The sequence below is a fragment of the Oncorhynchus kisutch genome, linkage group LG25 (genome assembly GCF_002021735.2).
Source record: "Oncorhynchus kisutch isolate 150728-3 linkage group LG25, Okis_V2, whole genome shotgun sequence".
NCBI lineage: Eukaryota > Metazoa > Chordata > Actinopteri > Salmoniformes > Salmonidae > Oncorhynchus > Oncorhynchus kisutch.
The window spans coordinates 2,062,378-2,088,350 of record NC_034198.2 but is presented as its reverse complement, the minus strand read 5'-3'; the positions used below and the strand labels follow the sequence as shown (position 1 = coordinate 2,088,350).

Sequence of the window (25,973 nt, the reverse complement as noted above, 5' to 3'; positions counted from 1 at the left end):
AAAAACTGAGTTTAAATCTATTTGGCTAAGGTGTATGTCAACTTCCGACTTCAACTGTAAGCATCTTTTTTATTTTTTTTAAATACTCACTCGTTTTAGAACACCTATCTACAGGATGTACAGTACCAGTCAAAACTTTGGACAACACCTACATTCTCAATATACAGCATGATATACAATACCAGTCAAAAGTTGATACCTACTCATTCAAGGGTTTTATATTTTTACTATTTTCTACATTATATTCTTGCCCACTACCGTTCAAAGGTTAGGGGTCATTAAGAAAGTGGTAGGCATGCTGTGTAAATCAAATGATACAACCTGGAATTAAAATAGATTTTTGGGGGGGGGTTGTAAAGGCAACAAAATAGGAAAAAATGCCAAGGGGGTGAATACTTTCGCACGCCACAGTAAAAACTATAGATTAGGGCCAATTTTTTATTTTTATTGACTGATTTTCTTATATGAACTGCAACTCAGTAAAATCTTTGAAATTGTGGCATGTTGCTTTTGTATTTTTGTTCAGAATACATACATTTACAGTATATTCAGAGCAGGTTACCTGGTGCTGAGTACTCATGTTTACTCTCCTCATCAGTCTCCTCTTCTGTTCCACGATGATGCCATCAATCTTCCTCATTCCAGGGAGGTACAGCTCATCTGAGGGAACCAACGGAGATGGAGAGGAAAGCCTGATTAAATGGATATGTTTCAAATGACGGTCAATCATTCCAAACCTGGGGAGGCTAACCAGGGGCATATTCAGTTGATGAAATGTTTTGCTACATTGCGGAACGGTTTGTACTGAACCTAACGCTTTCCCACAATGCTTTGCACTGTTCAACATTCCTCAAGGTATGTTTGCTCCTGTTTGGTGTGTGTGGCCTGATCAATATGGGTGTAGGGTTGCACATTTTGGGGAATATTCAGAGATGGAAACTTTCCGTGGCAATATATGCAAATTAATATTAATACCATTTTGACTTGATTTTGACTCTTCACATGGGATGACTTCAGTGAACAACAACAAAGGGAATATTGAATGATACCCAATGATCCATCGCATCTCCCAAAAACATTTTCAACATATATCTGTAAAACGATAGTCTAGAAACTAAAGCTTTGGTTGTCTTCCTCTCAGGCTTCCATGTTTTCTCCATGGACCTCTTCAATGTCCACCTCTTGAACATTAGACTCGGAGGCCTCATCTTCAGTCACTTTCTAACCTTGTTGAGAATGGCTCGATGTCAGCCTCAAAAAGCCTCAAATTTGCCCTAATGGCCACCAATTTTTCTAACCTTGTTTTGGTCAGCCTGTTGCGTGCTTTGGTGTGTGTTCCGAAACAAGGACCAGTTGCGCTCTGAGGCAGTTGATGTTGGTGGGATTTGAATGATGGAGGCAACAGGGGAAAGAGTCTCAGATCCACAAAATCCCTTCCACCAGGTGGCTGATGAGATATATTGTCACGACTGCCAAATTGCATCTCCATCCCAAAGCCCTTGCTTGGAAGTGTACTTCGCCAGACTGCCAAGAACCTTGCCCTCATCCAGGCCAAGGTGGCGAGCCATGTAGTGATGACACCATGGGCCTGGTAGATATCTGCACCAGACAGGATACTCTTGCCAGCATACTTGGGGTCCAACATGTATGCATTGTTTATGGGCTTCAGGCAGAAGTCTTCATGCTTTTTGATCATTTCAGAACTGCAGTTTCCTCTGCTTAGAGCAGAGTCTGAACATCAGACAGGATGGCATTGTCTCCCTCAATCCGTGCAATGGCTACTGCTATAGGTTTCAGGGGTTTCAGGCTGCTTACCACTCTCTCCCAAAATACATCATCCAGGAGGATACTCTTGATAGGGCTGTCCATATCGGCAGACTGTGATACAGCTTGGAGAGACTCCTTCCCCTCCAGGAGACTGTCATGACGACAACACCACCCCAACGGGTGTTGCTGGGCAGCTTCAATGTGGTGTTCTTACTCTTCCCACTTTGCTTGGTGAGGTAGATAGCTGCTATAACTAGATGACCCTTCGCATACCTAACCATTTCATTGGCTCTCTTGTAGAGGGTATACATTGTTTTCAGTTCCATGATGTCCTTGAGGAGCAGATTCAATGCATGAGCAGCACAGCCAATGGGTGTGCTATGAGGGTAGGACTCCTCCACTTTAGACCAAGCAGCCTTCATGTTCGCAGCATTGCCTGTCACCAGTGCAAATACCTTCTGTGGTCCAAGGTAATTGATGACTGCCTTCAGCTCATCTGTAATGTAGAGACCGGTGTGTCTGGTGTCCCTTGTTTCTGTGCTCTTGTAGAATACAGGGTGAGGGGTGGAGATGATGTAGTTAATTATTCCTTGCCCACAAACATTTGACCACCCATCAGAGATGATTGCAATAGTCTGCTTTCTCTATCATTTGCTTGACCTTCACTCGAACTCTGTTGAACTCCACATCTAGCAAATGAGTAGATAAAGCATGTCTGGTTGGAGGAGTGTATGCTGGGCGAAGAACATTCACAAATCTCTTCCAATACACATAGCCTGTGAGCAGAGATGAACCAGTTGCATACACAGCTCGAGCAAGACATTCATCAGAATTTCTCTGACTATGTTCCTCCATTGAGTCAAAAAAAAACTTCTGATTCCAGGAGGACCATGAGCTGTTGCTATCGATAAGGTGTCTGATTCATCATTTTCACCTCGAATAGAAGTAGAGGGACTTTTGTCAGAGGTTGCTTGTTGTGAGCACAGAGGGAACTTTACGCACTTGATTAGATTCGCCAGATTATTCTGCATATTTGTTGCATTCTTCACATATGATTTGGCACAGTATTTGCAAATGTACACACTTTTCCTTCTACATTAGCTGCAGTGAAATGTCTCTACATATCAGATAGTGCCCGTGGCATTTTCCTGTAAAGATTTGGGAAAAAAACAAGTAACAAAAATATATGTCCAGATAAATAGTTAAGCAGTTAGATTAAAGATTTAAGATGAAACAACTCCTTTGTATTATTTTTTTTTTAATGAAACATGTATGGAAACAGGTGAAATAACACTCCTCAGTTAGCAGGCTCAAGCAAGCTAAAACCACATCAGAATATGCCACGGGCGCGCACTTTCTTGTAAAGAGTAGAAAAAATACATCTGCAAAAAATATTCAAAATACCATGTACAGATAAATAGTTAAGCAGTTAGATTAAACAACTTATTTGTAAGATAAATGTTTTAAAATGAAACATGTATGGAAACAGGTGAATTAACACTCCTCAGTTAGCAGGCTCAAGCAAGCTAAAACCCACATGGTGGCAACAACTAACTAGCAGAAATTGTTAACAAGTTATAAATGACTTAAACACTTTGCTGAAGGCTACTATTTACTAGTTCACAAAACCAATCATGCATGTCGTATAAAATATATTCACCCCACCCAGTATTGTAATCAAAACTTACCAGAAAGCATGTAGTCCTTGCCTCAGACAGTGTACTAGTGTGGGCTCAATAGCATCTCATTAGTGTGCAAGATCTTGAGAATCAGCTGTACATGTGATGGAAGAATGCACTGTGCATGCAGAGGGTTGCAATTCCATTGAATTGGGGATAGTTTAACCAAAATATGCCACAAGACCTAGAATTGCCTTATGTGTATCCCACAAGGTTCACTGTTATAATTTAAGCCAAATTCCAGGGCTTAACTTCCCATGGAAAATGTCCGACCCTTTGCAACCCTATATGGGTTTGAGCATCTCAAAACCGAACACAATCACAACATTCAACTGGTCGTTCAAAACAACACTGTTTCCATTCAAATTAACGTTGCACGTTTGGCGCTGCCTTCCCTTATCAAACTCTTTACAGACATATTACAGCTGATATGACAACACTAGTTGCTTTTCAGAAATGAGCACGAAACAATCAAGGGAAAAGGTCAGAAACTATCCCTAACCTTATTCACACTGTGTGGCCGACCCAAATCACTCTGTGCAGGCTAGCCCAGTTCAGCTCGGGTCTTTAGTGTGAATCAATTATATCAATTACATCCAACTCATAACAAGGATGACTTAGGGCCAAACCCTCAACTTGGGATACGCATGAGGCAACTTGTGCTTGACAAAAAACTTTGACGTATTGCATGATTAATGTCCATTGCGTCAGTGTTGAACCTTTCTCTGCCCCAAGGGGCATAGGAAAGTTAGGGTTTGTCCAAAGGGTGGCGGGTAAGTTAGACTTTCTGCACCTGTTCGGGACAAATCCTAACTTTAACTCTCTGGATGCCACTGGGATGTGAGGTGAATGAGGTGAAATGTTATGAATAGATCAGACATGATAGATCATCATATCTAAACACTGTAACACTGTCCGTGTTCATTAGGACACACCGAGATCAGTTCCAAATTGTCCCTACACATTTCAGTCCAATTTCTTCCATTTGTAGCCAAATGAACATGACCTAGGCTAGAGCTACAAAAAAATCTAATTGCTATTTCTTTTACCAAATATAGCGGTCTGATTTGCGATATAGATCGAAACACTAGTCTACTGTTGGAATCATAGAAGTAGAATGGCATTTAAGAAGCAAAGTGGAAAGCAGCATTGTTCTTGTTTGGAACAATCGGTTAACTGCATTTGACCTAACAGAGCAGCATGCTTATTTTGAATCTAACAGTGGGGAGGAGGAACTGCACAGCTTGAGTGCGCTGCAAAGCTTTTTGTGTGTGGGAAGCAGCTGCAACAGGAGACAGGGAAAGAGACGACAGAATAAACTATGACGATATTGACAAAAATCCATATCACGATAAAATACATTTTTTGCAATACTGATAAATATTTTTTGGGGGAAGGTGCGCAGTTACTCTCTGCCTTTTTTACATAATTTCAAAGAAATGTCCATAATATATTAGCCTAAGTCATTTGGTTACCAGGTGGATCCAGCAAAAGGCTGCAAAGGAAGGCATAATAAACATTTTCCCCAACTCAACTTTATTCAGAAAAGTGTCACTCACATTAAATTGACATGGACAAAGTTCCCAGCGTTATGTCAAAATCCTTCTGGGTAACTTTACCTTTCATTGTAAACAAAAAATACATTTTCCAAACCCCTGATTACAATCTCAACTGTATTAGTTCTTTAGTTTCAACCATTTGAAATGAGTAGCTAAATAACAAAAATATTAAAGTATTTTGAATACTAGGCTGAATATTATCCTAAATAATAAATATCAGCAACAAAAAGTGCTGTTCAGCTTCTCTTAAATACACTGACCAAAAATATAAAAACACAACTTGTGTTTTATGAGCTGAAATTTTAAAAAAAGACTGCAGATACTTTACAACACTCACAAAAATAATTTGCACAAATTTGTTTACATCCCTGTTAGTGAGCATTTCTCCTTTACCAAAATAATCCATCCACCTGACAAGTGTGGCATATCAAGAAGCTGATTAAACAGCATGATCATTGCACAGGTGCATCTTGTGCTGGGAACAATGAAAGGCCACTAAAATGTACAGTTTTGTCACACAACACAATGCAACAGATGTCTCAAGTTGAGGGAGTGTGCAATTGGCATGCTGACTGCAGGAATGTTCACCAGAATGTTCATTTCACTACCATCAGCCGCCTCTCGTTTTAGAGAATTTGCAGTACGTCCAACTGGCGTCACAACCACAGACCACGTGTAACCACGTCAGCCCAGGACTTCCACCCGGACAGCAGATGAAACTGTGGGATCGCACAACCGAATTATTTCTGCACACTGTCAGAAACCGTCCTCACCAGGGTCTTGACATCACTGCAGTTCAGCGTCATAACCGACATTAGTGGGTAAATGCTCACCTTTGATGGCCACAGGCATGCTGGAGAAGTGTGCTCTTCACGGATGGGTCCCGGTTTAAACTGTACCGGGAAGATGGCAGACAGCTTGTATGGTGTTGTGTGGGCGAGCGGTTTGCTGATGTCAACGTTCTGAACAGAGTGCCCCATGGAGGCGGTGGGGTTATGGTATGGGCAGGCATAAGCTATGGACAACGAACAAATGGCATTTTATCGATGCCAATTTGAACGAGGAAAGATACCGTGACGAGATCCTGAGGACCATTGTCGTGCCATTCAACCACCAGTCACTCATTTTACGAAATTAAAATGAAAGACAGGTTATCCTATTGATAGGTCATACGAAAGTTTTACAGCGCATGAAGTTTCAAATGCGTGTATTTTAATATGACTATTTTTAGTAACAAAAGAACACCTGACTAATAAAAATATTTAAAAAATCTGTCATCTTCCTCAAATATGGTCCAGAGAAGATGGCCCATTTTTTGCGAGAGTGATGGAATCTAATTTGAATGGTCCTCAACTCAAACCTTAAACACTTGATTCAGGATGAAGAGTTAGCAGGTTAAAGCTAAAGCATTCGTTGTCATAGAAATGTAGTAAAAGGTGAGCCACCTTCATGTCAACGGTTATCCCAAGTTAAACAAGGAATTGACCAAAAGTAAGCACAGTAACTTCTCTATCCAGCTTCGTGGTTCACCCCTCAGGGCTGTTTGTGTATTGTGTGGTGTTCTGCTCCCACTGTCTGTGTCCTCCAGGGTTTGGATCATGTCGAGGTCAAGGGCCGTGTGCGTGCATGTGCGTGTGTGTGTGTTGAGCGCTCACCTTCTGTATCCTCCAGGGCTTGGATCATGTCAGGATCCAGGGCCGTGCTGACCAGCATCTCCACATAGCTCCTGAACATCTCCCGCATGGCCCGGTTGTTCACCCTGCCTTGCACTGTCACTGCATAGAGGTTACACACACACACACACACACACACACACACACACACGGTTGTCACAATACCTGTAGCAGAAAAAACAGGCAATGGTTTCTTATGTTGTAACTAGAGGTTGACCGATTAGGATTTTTCAACGCCGATACCGATTAATCGGCCAAATTTTTAAAATGTATTTGTAATAATGACAATTACAACAATACTGAATGAACACTTATTTTAACTTAATATAATACATCAATTAAATCAATTTAGCCTCAAATAAATAATGAAACATGTTTAATTTGGTTTAAATAATGCAAAGTGTTGGTGAAGTAAAAGTACAATATGTAAGAAAGCTAAGGTTTCAGTTCCTTGCTCAGAACATGAGAACATATGAACGCTGGTGGTTCCTTTTAACATGAGTCTTCAATATTCCCAGGTAAGAAGTTTTAGGTTGTAGTTATTATAGGAATTATAGGACTATTTCTCTCTATACGATTTGTATTTCAAATATCTATGACTATTGGATGTTCTTATAGGCACTTTAGTATTGCCAGTGTAACAGTATAGCTTCCGTCCCTCTCCTCGCTCCTCCTTGGGCTCGAACCAGGAACACAACGACAACAGCCACCCTTGAAGCATCGTTACCCATGCAGAGCAAGGGGAACAACCACTCCAAGTCTCAGAGCGAGTGACGTTTGAAACGCTACTGGCGCGCGCTAACTAGCCAGCCATTTCACTTCGGTTACACCAGCCTCATCTCGGGAGTTGATAGGCTTGAAGTCATAAAGAGCGCAATGCTTGACGCACAACGAAGAGCTGCTGGCAAAACGCACTGTGCTGTTTGAATGAATGTTTACACACCTGCTTCTGCCTACCACCGCTCAGTCAGATACTTGTATGCTCAGTCAGATTATATGCAACGCAGGACACGCTAGATAAACTAGTAATATCATCAACCATGTGTAGTTAACTAGTGATTATGATTGATTGATTGTTTTTTATAAGAAAAGTTTAATGCTAGCTAGAAACTTACCTTGGTTTACTGCATTCACGTAACGCAACAGGCAGTCTCCTCGTGGAGTGCAACGAGAGGCAGGTGTTTATAGCGTTGGACGAGTTAACTGTCCAAGATTGAAATTGGCCCTAATTAAATCTGCCATTCCGATTAATCAGTTGACCTCTAGTTGTAACCCAGTGTCACATTTGTTTAAACTCCACACTATAGCACATAATGTAACATAACACTCCTAAATGGCCAAAGAGCTTAGTCTGCATTCTGTTTTCCTTTTTGCCATGGAAAATGTTGTACCGTATTATCGCGACAACCCTACACACACAGCTCTACCTATTTGTCAAATACATTCCTGAAAGCTTCTCTTTTCACCTTCCCTTCTATTCACTGCCTGGCGCACCCAAACAAATATATTCACACCCCTTGACTTGTTCCATATTTTGTTGTGTTACAGCCTGAATTTAAAATGGATTAAAGTGAGATTTTTGTCACTGGCCTACACACAATCCCCCATGAAGTGAAATGATGTGTTTTGAAAAAAAATGTAAAGCTTAAATGTCTAGAGTAAATAAGTATTCAATCCCTTTTGTTATGGCAAGCCTCACCCAGTCACTACAAATATACAGGCGTCATATCTAACTCAGTTGCCGGAGATGAAGGAAACCGCTCAGGGATTTCACCATGAAGCCAATGCAATAATAGTGTTTCACATAAATGTTGAATGACTAACTCATATCTGTACCCCGCACACACAGATAATTTTAAGGTTTCTCAGTCGAGCAGTGAATTTCAAAACAGATACAACCACAAAGACCAGTGAGGTTTTCCAATGCCTCGCAAAGAAGGGCACCTTTTGGTAGATGGGTAAAATTTGTATCAGCAGACAATTAATATCTGTTACTAATTACACTTTGGATGGTGTATCAATACACCCAGTCACGACAAAAATACAGGTGTCCTTCCTAACTCAGTTGCTGGAGAGGAAGGAAACCGCTCCGGGATTTCAGCATGAAGCCAATGGTGACTTTAAAACAGCTACAGTATTGAATGGCTATGATAAGAGAAAACTGAGGAGGATAGATCAACAACATTGTTGTTACTCCGCAATACTAACCTAATTGACAGAGTGAAAAGAATGAAGGTTGTACAGAGCAAAAATATTCAAAAACATGAATCCTGTTTGTAACAAGGCACTACATTTTAAAAAAATTTTTGCAACAAGGCATTAAAATAATATTGCAAAAAATGTGGCAAAGATATTTACTTTTTGTCCTCAATTGTTGTTTGGGGCAAATCCAATACAACGCATTACTGAGTACCTCTCTCCATAATTCCAAGCATAGTGGTGGCTGCATCATGTTATGGGTATGCTTGTAATCGTTAAGGACTGGAGAGTTTTTCAGGATAAAAATAAACGGAATGTAGGCAAAATCCTAGAGGAAAACCTGGTTTCGTCTGCTTTCCACCAGACACTAGGAGGTGAATTCTCCTTTCCGCAGGACAATAACTTAAAACACAAGGCCAAATCTAAACTGGAGTTGCTTACCAAGAAGACAGTGAATGTTCCTGAGTGGCCGAGTTACAGTTTTGACTTAAATCTACTTGAAAATCTATGGGAAGACCTAAAAAAATTGTTGTCTAGCAGGGATCAACAAACAATTTGACATAGCATGAAGAATTTTGGAAAAAATAATGGTCAAATGTTGCACAATCAAGGTGTGGAAAGCTCTAAGAGAGACTTACCCAGAAAGAGTCTAAGCTTTAGTCACTGCCAAAGGGTGCTAATACAAAGTATTGACTAAAGTGTGTGAATACTTATGTAAATCAGATATTTCTGCATTTCATTTTCAATGAAATTTGCAAACATTTCTAAAAATATGTTTTCACTTTTTCATAATGAGGTATTGTGAGGAGATAGATGGGTGAGAAAAATATAAATGTAATCCATTTTGAATTCAGGCTTTAACTACAAAATGTGGAATAAGTCAAAGAGTATGAATACTTTGAAGGGACGTTCCAATTGGCACCGTAATCCCTTTATAGTGCAGTAGTTTTTTACGGGGGCCCATTGGGCTCTGGTCAAAAGGAGTGTACTATATAGTGTAACAATCAGTAATCAGTACAAGACTGCTTCACAAAATTATAAAGTATTACAGGCTACATTCACAATGGAAATAGCTTTTAACTCCGAGAATCTCCATTTTAGTCCTGGACTAGGCTTAATCTGTGTCTAAGAAACTGGCCCTACAGGCAAAAAACGCTTCTTACTCTCATCCTCGCTGGCTGCCTCCTCAGATGAGTCGGAATCAGACGACGAGGGGACCCCCTTCAGCCACTTCCTCTTTTTCGGAAGAGGTTCCGCCTTGACCTTGGCTGGCTTCGACTTGGGAGGGCGCTCTACCGTCTTCCCTTTCTCCACTCCCCCTTTCTTCTCCTTCCCTCGTTCTGTCGTTGCCACTGTGGCGGCCCGTTTCTCGGGCTTCTGAGACGGCTGCACCCTCTTCTCTTTCTCCCTCTGCTTTTCTTTCTCCAACTCCTCTTTCACTACCGCAGCCGCCTTCTCCTTCTCTCGCTGTTCGTTCTTTGCCCTTGTTCTCTCCCTGGGCTCACGCTGTACCGGCTCTCGCGCCGGTGCCACTCGCTGCTCCCTCTCCTCCTTCTCAGCTCGGGGCGGGGTCTGGGTGGTGAGAGGCGGGGACGCCATTTTGGGGAGGACCTGTTGCCTGTTGAAGAAGAGTAGAGAATTGAATAAAGAGAAAGCAACCATATTTCAGATGCCCAGTTCTATAACCACCCACTTCCAACCAAATAGATGACTACTAACCCTAATTTTGTGGGGGTCATGCCCTCTCACCCCCCTAGCTGGCAACTTTTTTCAGAATGCTGGCTACTTCAGATTTTTGGGAACACTGGATGGCTAGATGAAAGTACAAACACCATGTTAGCTCTTTAGGCTAGTATGTTCCTCTTATGCCTTGTCCTTGGACATTGAACAGGACAGCACGCTCTGAAATGTATATTTAAAAGGTGCAAGTAATACAATTTCAGACAACACTGTCCTATGAACTGTTCAATGAAAAGGTGGAAGAAACCCTTTGAGAAGTGAAGGCATATACAATGTACAGTTGAAGTCGGAAGTTTTCATACACTTAGGTTGGAGTCATTAAAACTCGTTTTTCAACCACTCGACATATTTCTTGTTAACAAACTAAAGTTTTGGCAAGTCGGTTAGGACATCTACACTGTGCATGACACAAGTCATTTTTCCAACAATTGTTTACAGACAGATTATTTCACTTATAATTCATTGTATCACAATTCCAGTGGGTCAGAAGTTTACATACACCAAGTTGACTGTACCTTTAACCAGCTTGGAAAATTCCAGAAAATGATGTCATGGCTTTAGAAGCTTCTGATAGGCTATTTGACATAATTTGAGTCAATTGGAGGTGTACCTGTGGATGTATTTCAAGGCCTACCTTCAAACTCAGTGCCTCTTTGCTTGACATCATGGGAAAATCAAAATAAATCAGCCAAAACCTCAGAAATAAAATAGTTGACCTCCACAAGTCTGGTTCATCCTTGGGAGCAATTTCCAAAACACCTGAAGGTACCACGTTCATCTGTACAAACAATAGTACGCAAGAATAACCACCATGGGACCACGCAGACGTAATACCGCTCAGGAAGGAGACGCGTTCTGTCTCCTAGAGATGAACGTACTTTGGTGCGAAAAGTGCAAATCAATTCCAGAACAAGAGCAAAGGACCATGTGAAGATGCTGGAGGAAACAGGTACAAAAGTATCTATATCCAATGTAAAACGAGTCCTATATCAACATAACCTGAAAGGCCGCTCAGCAAGGAAGAAGCCACCATAAAAAAGCCAGACTACTGTTTGTAACTGCACATGGGAACAAAGATCGTACTTTGTCGCACAAAAATAGAACTGTTCGGCCATAATGACAATGGTTATGTTTGGAGGAAAAAGGCGAAGGCTTACACGCCGAATAACACCATCCCAACCGTGAAGAACGCGGGTGGCAGCATCATGTTGTGTGGGTGCTTTGCTGCAGGAGGGACTGGTGCACTTCACAAAATGGATGGCCTCATGAGGAAAGAAAATGATGTGGATATATTGAAGCAACATCTCAAGACATCAGTCAGGAAGTTAAAGCTTGGTCGCAAATGGGTCTTCCAAATGGACAATGACCCCAAGCATATTTCCTATGTCGTGGCAAAATAGCTTAAGGACAACAAAGTCAAGGTATTGGAGTGGCCATCACAAAGCCCTGACCTCAATCCTATCCTAAATTTCTTGCCAGAACTGAAAGTGTGTGCGAGCAAGGAGGCCTACAAACCTGACTCACTTACACCTCTGTCAGGAGGAATAGGCTAATTGCGTTTGTAAACTTCTGACCAACTGGGAATGTGATGAAAGAAAAAAGCTGAAATAAATCACTCTCTCTACTATTATTCTGACATTTCACATTCTTAAAATAAAGTGATGATCCTAACTGACCTAAGACAGGGAATTTTTACTAGGATTAAATGTCAGGAATTGTGAAAAAACGAGTTGAAATGTATTTGGCTAAGGTGTATGTTAACCTCCAACTTCAACTGTACATGTCTAAAATAAAGCCATTTTCACGCAAGACCGACGGCATGTATATTATTGTTCTGGCTTTATCTAGCTCTATTTGTGATTTTACCTTAACTGACTGTTAACTTGCATGAGGTGCATTTGAAGTTGCATGTGATCGTATCCACTGCTACGTTTCTGATGAAGACCTACGCATGCAACTTTTCATGACGCAGTCGGGAAATAGGTGTATAGATGGGTACCTCAGTCCGGATGGTCTGTGCCAGGGTCGTCGAGAGCACACTCTCACATAGTCCTTCTTGTTGATGTTCTCCAGAAACTTGACGTACAGGCGCTGGTATCGCCTCTTGGCGTCACCAAAGTAGCCCAGATACTAAGAAAAAGAAAGGCATCCCAATAAACAAAATGGCTGCTCTAAGAGCTACTTATTTAACAGATAGTCATCCTGGTGTCCACACAAATCAGTGGGTCTCTTCCAGGTCATCTTTATTGCAGTCGTGCTGCAGTTTATTTGGTTCTATATTCATAGTGTCTCAGAGTAGGAATGTTGATCAAGGACCAGGTTCCTACTGTCCATTTCTTATCATCCAAAACGAAGAATTGTCAGCATGCTGATCTAGGAACAGTTTTAGATCTCAGGAATCACGTTAATATGATATAACACTCGTAAGATGCTCAGCGACTGCAATTAAGAAGACCTGAAACCAACAATCACACAGTCGGGCAAAGCAGTGATCTTCATGTGGAACCGTAGGCACTTAATTGTGGAAAAGGGAGAGACTATCCAAACTTGTCCTATGCAACGCTCATTTCCATTTACGAAATGTTTAAGACATTTTCCGATGCGTGCCTGCCCTGCTGATAGACAGAAACATGCATTCTGTGTTGACATTGAGCAGTGATCTTCATGTGTTGGGTCAGTGGAACACAAAATTAAGAGTACAGATTATTGTATGGGAAAATATACAAAAGTTTCTGAGAAAGATCATTTGAAAAATACAATCGTATTGAATGAATGTATTTGAGATAAAAATGCAATGAATTGATGGTTCTATGTTGATGTAAAAATATAAATTTACAGATTAAGGTTGTGAGGTCCGGCAACAAGAAATTCTTTGAGGGGGAAAAAGATGGGGTATGAATAGTATGAATACCACTGTGCCGGGTAGACAGACCGACTGACTCACGTTGCTGGTGGCACAGAACTGCCTCTGTCCGTTCTTAATCTCAGGGCTGAACTTCTGCAGCAGGGCTTTCTGCACCCTCCAGATGGGGGGAGGTTCTCGACCGGTCTTCAGGGCCAGCTGGGGAAAGAGGGGTGAGGGATTTAATGCATACTGAACACACACAATCAACTTATGGAACAGCTGGACTACATTGAGAAACAATCTAACTGTTGATCTGGTGGTTAGTGATGCCTTTATTATGTTACACAAAAACGCAACACACACAAATACCTTCATAGTTCCGATGTCTTCTACGCGCACCACAAACTCGTCCCTCTCTCGGAAAATGCCTTCCCCTCCACTCTCGCTCTTGTCATCCTCGCTCTCTCCAGCAATGGCGGCATCCTCCTGCTTCTGGGCCACGTGCAGCGAGGTGACCTGAGGGGCGGGGGCGTCTTCTGGGGACGCGGGGGGCTCCAGTGCTGGCTCGGGGGAATCCGAGGCTGGGGGAGTCTGGGAGGAGGAAGGGAGGGTGGCGGGAGCAGGAGGAAGAGAAGGAATGGAAGGAGGGAGGGGGCTCGGAGGTTGGGACTGCTTCTGTTGTGCCACCTCTTGTGGGGGCAGGGGTGATGAAGGGAGAGAGAGGAGAAGTAAGGGGGAAGGTGGGGGAGAGGGAGAGAAGGACTGAGCGGGGGAGGCGGAGAGAGGTGAGGGACCGACTGGTGCCACTGGTGCTGAGGCTGGAATAAAAGGAGATAAGTGGTGATTTTTCTTCAAGAATCAAAATGCAATTCCACACCATATTCCACAAAATATTTTTCAAATCATTGAATATGAGGGATGTTAAACATGCTTTTCAAATTTGTAACAAACACACAAAAACAACAAAGAAAATCATGATGAAAGTGGCCATTTTAGGCCCTTTTTAGACCTCTACAGTGCAGTCGGAAAGTTCAGATCCCTAGATTTTTTCCACATTTTGATATTTTACAGCCTTGTTCAAAAATGGATTACACCCCCTCAACAAGTTTTGCAAATGTATATTTAAAAAAAATTCTTAAATAACATTTGCATGAGCATTCAGAGCATTTACCCAGTACTTTGTTGAAGCATCTTTGGAAGTGATTACAGCCTCGAGTCTTCTGTGGTATGACTCTACAACCTTGGCACACATGTTTTTGGACAGTTCGTTTGTAAATTTATTTAACCTTTATTTAAACTATTTAACTACACAAGTGAGTTAAGTGCAAATTCTTATTTACAATGACGGCCTACAATACCTCATAATGACAAAGCGAAAACACTACACGCTTGGCGCACCTGTAGTTGGGGAGTTTCTCCCATCCTTCTCTGCAGATCCTCGCAGAGAAGCGTTGCTGCACAGCTATTTTCTGGTCTCTCCAGGGATGTTCGATTCGGTTCAAGTCCAGGCTCAGGCTGGGCCACTCAAGGACATTCAGTGACTTGTCCTGAAGCCACTCCTGTGTTGTCTTGGCCATGTGCTTAGGGTCATTGTCCTGTTGGATGGTGAACCGTCGGCCCAGTCTGCGGTCCCGAGTACTCTGGAGCAGGGTTTCATCAAGGATCTCTGTACTTTGCTCTAGTCATCTTAGCCATGATCCTGCCTATTCTCCCAATCCCTGCCACTGAAAAACATCTCCACAGCATGATGCTGCCACCACAATGCTTCACCAAAGGAATAGTGCCATGTTTCCTCCAGACATGACACTTGGCATTCAGGCCAAAGACGTCAATCTTGGTTTCATCAGACCAGAGAATCTTGTTTCTCATGGTCTGATAGTCTTTAGGTGCCTTTTGGCAAACTCCAAGTGAGCTGTCATGTGCTTTTTACTGAGGAGAGGCTTACGCCTGGCCACTCTACCATAATGGCCTGATTGGTGGAGTGCTGCAGAGATGGTTGTCCTTCTGGAAGGTTCTCCCATCTCCACAGAGGAACACTGTCAGAGTGACCATAGGTTCTTGGTCAACTCCCTGACCAAGGCCCTTCTTTGGGACCACCAGCTCTGTGTTCTTCGGGACCTTTAATGCTGCAGAAATGTTTTGGTACCATCCCCAGATCTGTGACTTGGCACAATCCTGTCTCGGAGCTCTACGGACAATTCCATCGACCTCAGGGCTTGGTTTTTGCTCTGACATGCACTGTCAACTGTGGGACCTAAACACAGGTGTGCCTCTTTCCAAATCATCTGAAGGATGAACAATGGAAACAAGATGCACCGGAGCTCAATTTCGATTCTCATAGCAAATGGTCTGAGAACTTATTGAAATTAGGTATTTTTTTAATTCATGCAGTGGGGCAAAAAATTATTTAGTCAGCCACCAATTGTACAAGTTCTCCCACTTAAAAAGATAAGGCCTGTAATTGTCATCATAGGCACTCTTCAACTATGACAGACAAAATTAGAAGAAAAAAAATCCAGAAAATCACATTGTAGGATTTTTTATGAATTTATTTGCAAATTATGGTGGAAAATAAGTATTTGGTCAATAACAAAAGTTTCTCAATACTTTGTTATATACCCTTTGTTGGCAATGACAGAGGTCAAACGTTTTCTGTAAGTCTTCACAAGGTTTTCACACACTGTTGCTGGTATTTTGGCCCATTCCTCCATGCAGATCTCCTCTAGAGCAGTGATGTTTTGGGGCTGTTGCTGGGTAACACAGACTTTCAACTCCCTCCAAAGATTTTCTATGGGGTGGAGATCTGGAGACTGGCTAGGCCACTCCAGGACCGTGAAATGCTTCTTACGAAGCCACTCCTTCATTGCCAGGGCAGTGTGTTTGGGATCATTGTCATGCTGAAAGACCCAGCCACGTTTCACCTTCAATGCCCTTGCTGATGGAAGGAGGTTTTCACTCAAAATCTCACGATACATGGCCCCATTCATTCTTTCCTTTACACGGATCAGTCGTCCCGGTCCCTTTGCAGAAAAACAACCCCAAAGCATGATGTTTCCACCCCCATGCTTCACAGTAGGTATGGTGTTCTTTGGATGCAACTCGGCATTCTTTGTCCTCCAAACATGACGAGTTGAGTTTTAACCAAAAAGTTATACAGTGCCTTGCGAAAGTATTCGGCCCCCTTGAACTTTGCGACCTTTTGCCACATTTCAGGCTTCAAACAAAGATATAAAACTGTATTTTTTGGTGAAGAATCAACAACAAGTGGGACACAATCATGAAGTGGAACGACATTTATTGGATATTTCAAACTTTTTTAACAAATCAAAAACTGAAAAATTGGGCGTGCAAAATTATTCAGCCCCTTTACTTTCAGTGCAGCAAACTCTCTCCAGAAGTTCAGTGAGGATCTCTGAATGATCCAATGTTGACCTAAATGACTAATGATGATAAATACAATCCACCTGTGTGTAATCAAGTCTCCGTATAAATGCACCTGCACTGTGATAGTCTCAGAGGTCCGTTAAGAGCGCAGAGAGCATCATGAAGAACAAGGAACACACCAGGCAGGTCCGAGATACTGTTGTGAAGAAGTTTAAAGTCGGATTTGGATACAAAAAGATTTCCCAAGCTTTAAACATCCCAAGGAGCACTGTGCAAGCGATAATATTGAAATGGAAGGAGTATCAGACCACTGCAAATCTACCAAGACCTGGCCATCCCTCTAAACTTTCAGCTCCTACAAGGAGAAGACTGATCAGAGATGCAGCCAAGAGGCCCACTCTGGATGAACTGCAGAGATCTACAGCTGAGGTGGGAGACTCTGTCCATAGGACAACAATCAGTCGTATATTGCACAAATCTGGCCTTTATGGAAGAGTGGCAAGAAGAAAGCCATTTCTTAAAGATATCCATAAAAAGTGTTGTTTAAAGTTTGCCACAAGCCACCTGGGAGACACACCAAACATGTGGAAGAAGGTGCTCTGGTCAGATGAAACCAAAATTGAACTTTTTGGCAACAATGCAAAACGTTATGTTTGGCGTAAAAGCAACACAGCCCATCACCCTGAAAACACCATCCCCACTGTCAAACATGGTGGTGGCAGCATCATGGTTTGGGCCTGCTTTTCTTCAGCAGGGACAGGGAAGATGGTTGTTGTTGTGTGATTTGGATTAATCCCCTCTACCACACGGAACCACACTAATCTACTGACAGAACGCAAGAGGTGGCTAACAACAGACCTCCATCCTATGCTAGCTTGCTACCGATGGCCTGGCTAGCTGTCTAAATCACCGTGATCCCCAAACCAACCTCTCCACTCACTGGACCCTTTTGATCACTTGACTAAGCATGCCTCTCCTTAATGTCAATATGTCTTGTCCATTGCTGTTCTGGTTAGTGTTTATTGGCTTATTTCACTGTAGAGCCTCTAGTCCTGCTCACTATACCTTATCCAACCTATTAGTTCCACCACCCACACATGCAATGACATCTCCTGGTTTCAATGATGTTTCTAGAGATAATATCTCTCTCTTCATCACTCAATACCTAGGTTTACCTCCACTGTATTCACATCCTACCATACCTTTGTCTGTACATTATACCTTGATGCTATTTTATCGCCCCCAGAAACCTCCTTTTACTCTATGTTCCAGACGTTCTAGACGACCAATTCTCATAGCTTTTAGCCGTACCCTTATTCTACTCCTCCTATGTTCCTCTGGCGATGTAGAGGTGAATCCAGGCCCTGCAGTGCCTAGCTCCACTCCTATTCCCCAGGCGCTCTCTTTTGACGACTTCTGTAACCGTAATAGCCTTGGTTTCATGCATGTTAACATTAGAAGCCTCCTCCCTAAGTTTGTTCTATTCACTGCTTTAGCACACTCTGCCAACCCGGATGTTCTAGCTGTGTCTGAATCCTGGCTTAGGAAGACCACCAAAAATTCTGAAATTTTAATTCCAAACTACAACATTTTCAGACAAGATAGAACTGCCAAAGGGGGCGGTGTTGCAATCTACTGCAAAGATAGCCTGCAGAGTTCTGTCCTACTATCCAGGTCTGTACCCAAACAATTTGAACTTCTACTTTTAAAAATCCACCTCTCTAAAAACAAGTCTCTCACCGTTGCCGCCTGCTATAGACCACCCTCTGCCCCCAGCTGTGCTCTGGACACCATATGTGAACTGATTGCCCCCCATCTATCTTCAGAGTTTGTGCTGCTAGGCGACCTAAACTGGAACATGCTTAACACCCCAGCCATCCTAAAATCTAAACTTGATGCCCTCAATCTCACACAAATTATCAATGAACCTACCAGGTACCTCCCCAAAGCCTTAAACACGGGCACCCTCATAGATATCATCCTAACCAACTTCCCCTCTAAATACACCTCTGCTGTCTTCAACCAAGATCTCAGCGATCACTGCCTCATTGCCTGCATCCGTAATGGGTCAGCGGTCAAACGACCTCCACTCATCACTGTAAAACGCTCCCTGAAACACTTCTGCGAGCAGGCCTTTCTAATCGACCTGGCCGGGGTATCCTGGAAGGATATTGATCTCATCCCGTCAGTAGAGGATGCCTGGATATTTTTTTTAAATGCCTTCCTAACCATCTTAAATAAACATGCCCCATTCAAGAAATTTAGAACCAGGAACAGATATAGCCCTTGGTTCTCCCCAGACCTGACTGCCCTTAACCAACACAAAAACATCCTATGGCGTTCTGCATTAGCATCGAACAGCCCCCGTGATATGCAGCTGTTCAGGGAAGCTAGAAATCATTATACACAGGCAGTTAGAAAAGCCAAGGCTAGCTTTTTCAAGCAGAAATTTGCTTCCTGCAACACTAACTCAAAAAAGTTCTGGGACACTGTAAAGTCCATGGAGAATAAGAACACCTCCTCCCAGCTGCCCACTGCACTGAAGATAGGAAACACTGTCACCACTGATAAATCCACCATAATTGAGAATTTCAATAAGCATTTTTCTACGGCTGGCCATGCTTTCCACCTGGCTACTCCTACCCCGGACAACAGCACTGCACCCCCAACAGCAACTCGCCCAAGCCTTCCCCATTTCTCCTTCTCCCAAATCCATTCAGCTGATGTTCTGAAAGAGCTGCAAAATCTGGACCCCTACAAATCAGCCGGGCTAGACAATCTGGACCCTTTCTTTCTAAAATTATCTGCCGAAATTGTTGCCACCCCTATTACTAGCCTGTTCAACCTCTCTTTCGTGTCGTCTGAGATTCCCAAAGATTGGAAAGCAGCTGCGGTCATCCCCCTCTTCAAAGGGGGGGATACTCTTGACCCAAACTGCTACAGACCTATATCTATCCTACCGTGCCTTTCTAAGGTCTTCGAAAGCCAAGTCAACAAACAGATTACCGACCATTTCGAATCTCACCATACCTTCTCTGCTATGCAATCTGGTTTCAGAGCTGGTCATGGGTGCACCTCAGCCACGCTCAAGGTCCTAAACGATATCTTAACCGCCATCGATAAGAAACATTACTGTGCAGCCGTATTCATTGATCTGGCCAAGGCTTTCGACTCTGTCAATCACCACATCCTCATCGGCAGACTCGACAGCCTTGGTTTCTCAAATGATTGCGTCGCCTGGTTCACCAACTACTTCTCTGATAGAGTTCAGTGTGTCAAATCGGAGGGTCTGCTGTCCGGACCTCTGGCAGTCTCTATGGGGGTGCCACAGGGTTCAATTCTTGGACCGACTCGCTTCTCTGTATACATCAATGAGGTCGCTCTTGCTGCTGGTGAGTCCCTGATCCACCTCTACGCAGACGACAGCATTCTGTATACTTCCGGCCCTTCTTTGGACACTGTGTTAACAACCCTCCAGGCAAGCTTCAATGCCATACAACTCTCCTTCCGTGGCCTCCAATTGCTCTTAAATACAAGTAAAACTAAATGCATGCTCTTCAACCGATCGCTACCTGCACCTACCCGCCTGTCCAACATCACTACTCTGGACGGCTCTGACTTAGAATACGTGGACAACTACAAATACTTAGGTGTCTGGTTAGACTGTAAACTCTCCTTCCAGACCCATATCAAACATCTCCAATCCAAAGTTAAATCTAGAATTGGCTTCCTATTTCGCAACAAAGCATCCTTCACTCATGCTGCCAAACATACCCTTGTAAAACTGACCATCCTACCAATCCTCGACTTTGGCGATGTCATTTACAAAATAGCCTCCAATACCCTACTCAACAAATTGGATGCAGTCTATCACAGTGCAATCCGTTTTGTCACCAAAGCCCCATATACTACCCACCATTGCGACCTGTACGCTCTCGTTGGCTGGCCCTCGCTTCATACTCGTCGCCAAACCCACTGGCTCCATGTCAACTACAAGACCCTGCTAGGCAAAGTCCCCCCTTATCTCAGCTCGCTGGTCACCATAGCATCTCCCACCTGTGGCACACGCTCCAGCAGGTATATCTCTCTAGTCACCCCCAGAACCAATTCTTTCTTTGGCCGCCTCTCCTTCCAGTTCTCTGCTGCCAATGACTGGAACGAACTACAAAAATCTCTGAAACTGGAAACACTTATCTCCCTCCCTAGCTTTAAGCACCAACTGTCAGAGCAGCTCACAGATTACTGCACCTGTACATAGCCCACCTATAATTTAGCCCAAACAACTACCTCTTTCCCAACTGTATTTAATTTTATTTATTTATTTATTTTGCTCCTTTGCACCCCATAATTTTTATTTCTATTTTGCACATTCTTCCATTGCAAAACTACCATTCCAGTGTTTTACTTGCTATATTGTATTTACTTTGCCACCATGGCCTTTTTGCCTTTACCTCCCTTCCCACCTCATTTGCTCACATTGTATATAGACTTGTTTATACTGTATTATTGACTGTATGTCTGTTTTACTCCATGTGTAACTCTGTGTCGTTGTATCTGTCGAACTGCTTTGCTTTATCTTGGCCAGGTTGCAATTGTAAATGAGAACTTGTTCTCAACTTGCCTACCTGGTTAAATAAAGGTAAAATAAAAATAAATAAATACATAAAATGGTTAAAATTGATGGGAAGATATATGGAGCCAAATACAGGACCATTCTGGAAGAAAACCTGATGGAGTCTGCAAAAGACCTGAGACTGGGACGGAGATTTGTCTTCCAACAAGACAATGATCCAAAACATAAAGCAAAATCTACAATGGAATGGTTCAAAAATAAACATATCCAGGTGTTAGAATGGCCAGACCTGAATCCAATCGAGAATCCGTGGAAAGAACAGAAAACTGCTGTTCACAAATGCTCTCCATCCACCCTCACTGAGCTCGAGCTGTTTTGCAAGGAGGAATGGGAAAAAATGTCAGTCCCTCGATGTGCAAAACTGATAGTTACATACCCCAAGCGACTTACAGCTGTAATCGCAGCAAAAGGTGGCGCTACAAAGTATTAACTTAAGGGGGCTGAATAATTTTGCACGCCCAATTTTTCAGTTTTTGATTTGTTAAAAAAGTTTGAAATATCCAATAAATGTCGTTCCACTTCATGATTGTGTCCCACTTGTTGTTGATTCTTCACAAAAAAATACAGTTTTATATCTTTATGTTTGAAGCCTGAAATGTGGCAAAAGGTCGCAAAGTTCAAGGGGGCCGAATACTTTCGCAAGGCACTGTATTTTGGTTTCATCTGACCATATGACATTCTCCCAATCTTCTTCTGGATCATCCAAATGCTCTCTTGCAAACTTCAGATGGGCCTGGACATGTACTGGCTTAAGCAGGGGGACACGTCTGGCACTGCAGGATTTGAGTCCCTGGCGGCGTAGTGTGTTACTGATGGTAGGCTTTGTTACTTTGGTCCCAGCTCTCTGCAGGTCATTCACTAGGTCCCCCCGTGTGGTTCTGGGATTTTTGCTCACCGTTCTTGTGATCATTTTGGCCCCACGGGGTGAGATCTTGCGTGGAACCCCAGATCGAGGGAGATTATCAGTGGTCTTGTATGTCTTCCATTTCCTAATAATTGCTCCCACAGTTGATTTCTTCAAACCAAGCTGCTTACCTATTGCAGATTCAGTCTTCCCAGCCTGGTGCAGGTCTACAATTTTGTTTCTGGTGTCCTTTTACAGCTCTTTGGTCTTGGCCGTAGTGGAGTTTGGAGTGTGACTGTTTGAGGTTGTGGACAGGTGTCTTTTATACTGATAACAAGTTTAAACAGGTACCATTAATACAGGTAACGAGTGGAGGACAGAGGAGCCTCTTAAAGAAGAAGTTACAGGTCTGTGAGAGTCAGAAATCTTGCTTGTTTGTAGGTGACCAAATACTTATTTTCCACCATAATTTGCAAATAAATTCATAAAAAAATCCTACAACGTGATTTTCTGGATTTTTCTTTCTCATTTTGTCTGTCATAGTTGAAGTGTACCTATGATGAAAATTACAGGCCTCATCTTTTTAAGTGGGAGAACTTGCACAATTGGTGGCTGACTAAATACTTTTTTGCCCCACTGTATGCAAAAAAAGATTAACCGTTTTAATTTTGTCATTATGGGTTATTGTGTGTAGATTGACAACAAATGTGTTTTATTTAATCCATTTTAGAATAAGGATGTACCGTAACAAAATGTGGAAAAAGTCAAGGGGTCTGAATACTTTCCGAAGACACATTACATGCTTCCTGTAAGACACTATGAACCGTGACCGTACATGATACAGACAACATCTTTGTGTCGTTATAGTGTTTTCTAGATCCGGAAATATAATTTATCACGTTCATTTATTCAGCATAAAAAATATTAATATCTCAAAAGTACCCGATTTGATTCTGTTCATTTTAAGGAACAATAAACGTTACGGGTACATCATTTCCAGAATGGGCTCTAATTTTGAAGTTATGATAAATGGTATGTGAATGGGAAAATTGATTAAAAGGAAACATCTTCTGTTGGCGATTTGCCGAATGTGCAATCCTAAGGGCTGTGACTGGTTAATGTGTATGTATGAAATGGGTCATAAGTACCAGACTTTAGAAATGGAGTGTTTGAAGAGTATATTGTTCAAAACAATGGTTTAAAAACGGTACGTCAGATATTAAATATGTTGAAAAAAATGAATGTGAAAAATTGTATTTCAGAATTAAGACATACTCCATTTGAGAGCCCACTATAAAGGCAGGATTCCCCAAATGGCAGCCTGAATTTGGCCCACTGGGGATTTTTTGGGGTCCCCGCAAGTTTAGCAAAAAATAATTAATTTGTTGTTTTTTAAAAATTGTTGGACATAAGACTGTAAAAACAGCAAATCAGCTCCAAGTGATTAACATTTTGGAAATCTGCTCCAAAGTATTACGTTTTAGTCAAATATTAAAGCCGTTTGGACTTCTTGCAGTCAATTTGCAGTCTACAAATACATTTAACAGACACTCTTATCCAGAGCGACTTACATGAGCTATTAGGGTTAAGTGCCTTGCTTAACAGACAGATTTTTCACTGAGTCAGCTCAGGGATTAGGTCCAGCAACCTTTTGATTACTTGTCCAACACTCTTTAATGATTGGTAATCATGCCCCCTGACCATCCGCTCAAGAAAAGGAAAATCGTCCAACAGCTGAATCTAGTCGATGATCCTTGCTATAAGGAGTATAATTACACAAAGATGTCTGTATGATGTATGGTTCGGTTCACAGATCATAGGGTCTTACAGAAGGCACGTAGAGGTCAAAAATGGGCCTAAAATAAACCATGTATGTGACACAAATGTAAAAAGCATGTCAAAGATCCTTCCTCCCGATGAAGCTTCTATGTGACAATTTCCAGAACAATCTGAGGCACAAAACATATTTTTGGGCTGTCTTGGTGTGGAATAGCTCAGTGGGTATCTATCATTCCTTTAAATAACCAAAAACAGCCGTAAACATCAGTGGGTCTGATTTAGTTCAAGCTATCAGAAATATAACAATTGGGCTATCGTTTCTTTTAATCAGTTCTTTACTATGTGTGCACAGGAAATTGAATCAATGACTGAATTCTACAGCAACTGCTAAGCCAGAGGCTAAAATAATTATTTTTCATGAGCTATGCCGTGAAATTAATTCTAAGAAAATTGGGGCATGAGCTGAAACAAGACTATGAAGAAAAGTACTGTAATAAATAAGAAATATTTTGTGGGAGATGTAACAGCCTACAGACATTCTCTACCAATAAAACATATAGTACCAGACGACAGTCGATATTATAGGACAGTTACTATTACATCTCAGACAAAATAGTGAATATGTCCCAAAAATGACTACTAAGTGATCGTTTGCAACATCCACTACCCGAACAAAAGTAACGAAAAGTACATCTCGAACATCTGATTCCAAAATCATGGGCATTACAGCCACCACTCTTCTGGGATGTTGGGACATTGCTGTGGGGTCTTTCTTCCATGCAGCCACAAGAGCATTAGTGAGATCAGGCACTGATGTTGGGTGATTAAGCCTGGCTCACAGTGGGCGTTCCAATTCATCCCAAAGGTGTTCGATGGGGTTGAGGTCAAGCCTCTGTGCAGGCCAATCAAGTTCTTCCACACTGATCTTGACAAACAATCTCTGTATGGACCTCGCTTTGTGCACAGGGGCATTGTCATGCTGAAAGAGGAAAGGGCATTCCACAACCTGTTGCCACAAAGTTGGAAGAACAGAATGTCATTGTATGCTGCATTAGCATTAAGATGTCCTTTCACTAGAACTAAGGGACCTAGCCCGAACCATGAAAAACAGCACCAAACCATTATTCCTCCTCCACCAAACTTTACATTTGGCATTATGCAGAGGGACAGGTATCGTTCTCCTGGCACCTGCCTAACCTAGCCTTGTCGATCGGACTGCCAGATGAAGTGTGATTGCCAAAGAAAATATTTCCACTGCTCCAGAGTCCAAGCTTTATACCACTCCAGCTGATGCTTGGCGCTGTGCAGGGTGACCTTAGGCTTGTGTGCAGCTGCTCAGCCATGGAAACCCATTTCAGGAAGCTACAGACAAAAAGTTATTGAGCTGACACTGCTTTCAGAGGCAGCTTGGAAATCGGTAGTGAGTGTTGCAAACGAAAAGACGATTTTTACACTCTATGGGCTTCAGCACTCTGCGGTCCCGTTCTGTAAGCGTCTGTGGCCTACCACTTCACAATAACAGCACTTACAGCTGACCAGGGCAGCTCTAGCAGGGTAGAAATTTCACTAACTGAATTGTTGGGAAGGTGGCATCCTATGACGGTGCCACGTTGAAAGTCACTGAGCTATTCAGTAAGGCCATTCTACTGCCAATGTTTTACGATGGAGATTGCGTGGCTGTGTGCCCAATTTTATACACCTGTCAGCAATAGGTGTGGCTGAAATAGCAGAATCCACAAATTTGAAGGGGTGTCCACATACTTTTGTATATACTGTGCCTTCGGAAAGTATTTAGACACCTTGAATTTTTACACATTTTGTTACATTACAGTCCAATTCTAAAATAGATTTTTTTTAAATACAATCTGCCC

At 42.3% G+C, this 25,973-nt stretch overlaps 1 protein-coding gene across 2 annotated transcripts in view; it reads right to left on the bottom strand.

Annotated features, from left to right (window-relative positions):
- The window catches only part of LOC109881733 (proline-rich protein 12), a 58,218-nt gene that overhangs the window by 10,041 nt on the left and 22,204 nt on the right, over positions 1-25,973 (bottom strand). For both annotated transcript variants that reach the window (XM_020473849.2, XM_020473848.2), the window contains exons 7-12: positions 13,832-14,280; positions 13,562-13,678; positions 12,617-12,747; positions 10,041-10,495; positions 6,661-6,780; positions 563-660 (exon numbers count right to left, since the gene is read on the bottom strand). In XM_020473849.2, coding sequence (XP_020329438.1) covers positions 563-660; positions 6,661-6,780; positions 10,041-10,495; positions 12,617-12,747; positions 13,562-13,678; positions 13,832-14,280 — 1,370 coding nt within the window. The remainder of the gene's footprint in view (positions 1-562; positions 661-6,660; positions 6,781-10,040; positions 10,496-12,616; positions 12,748-13,561; positions 13,679-13,831; positions 14,281-25,973) is intronic.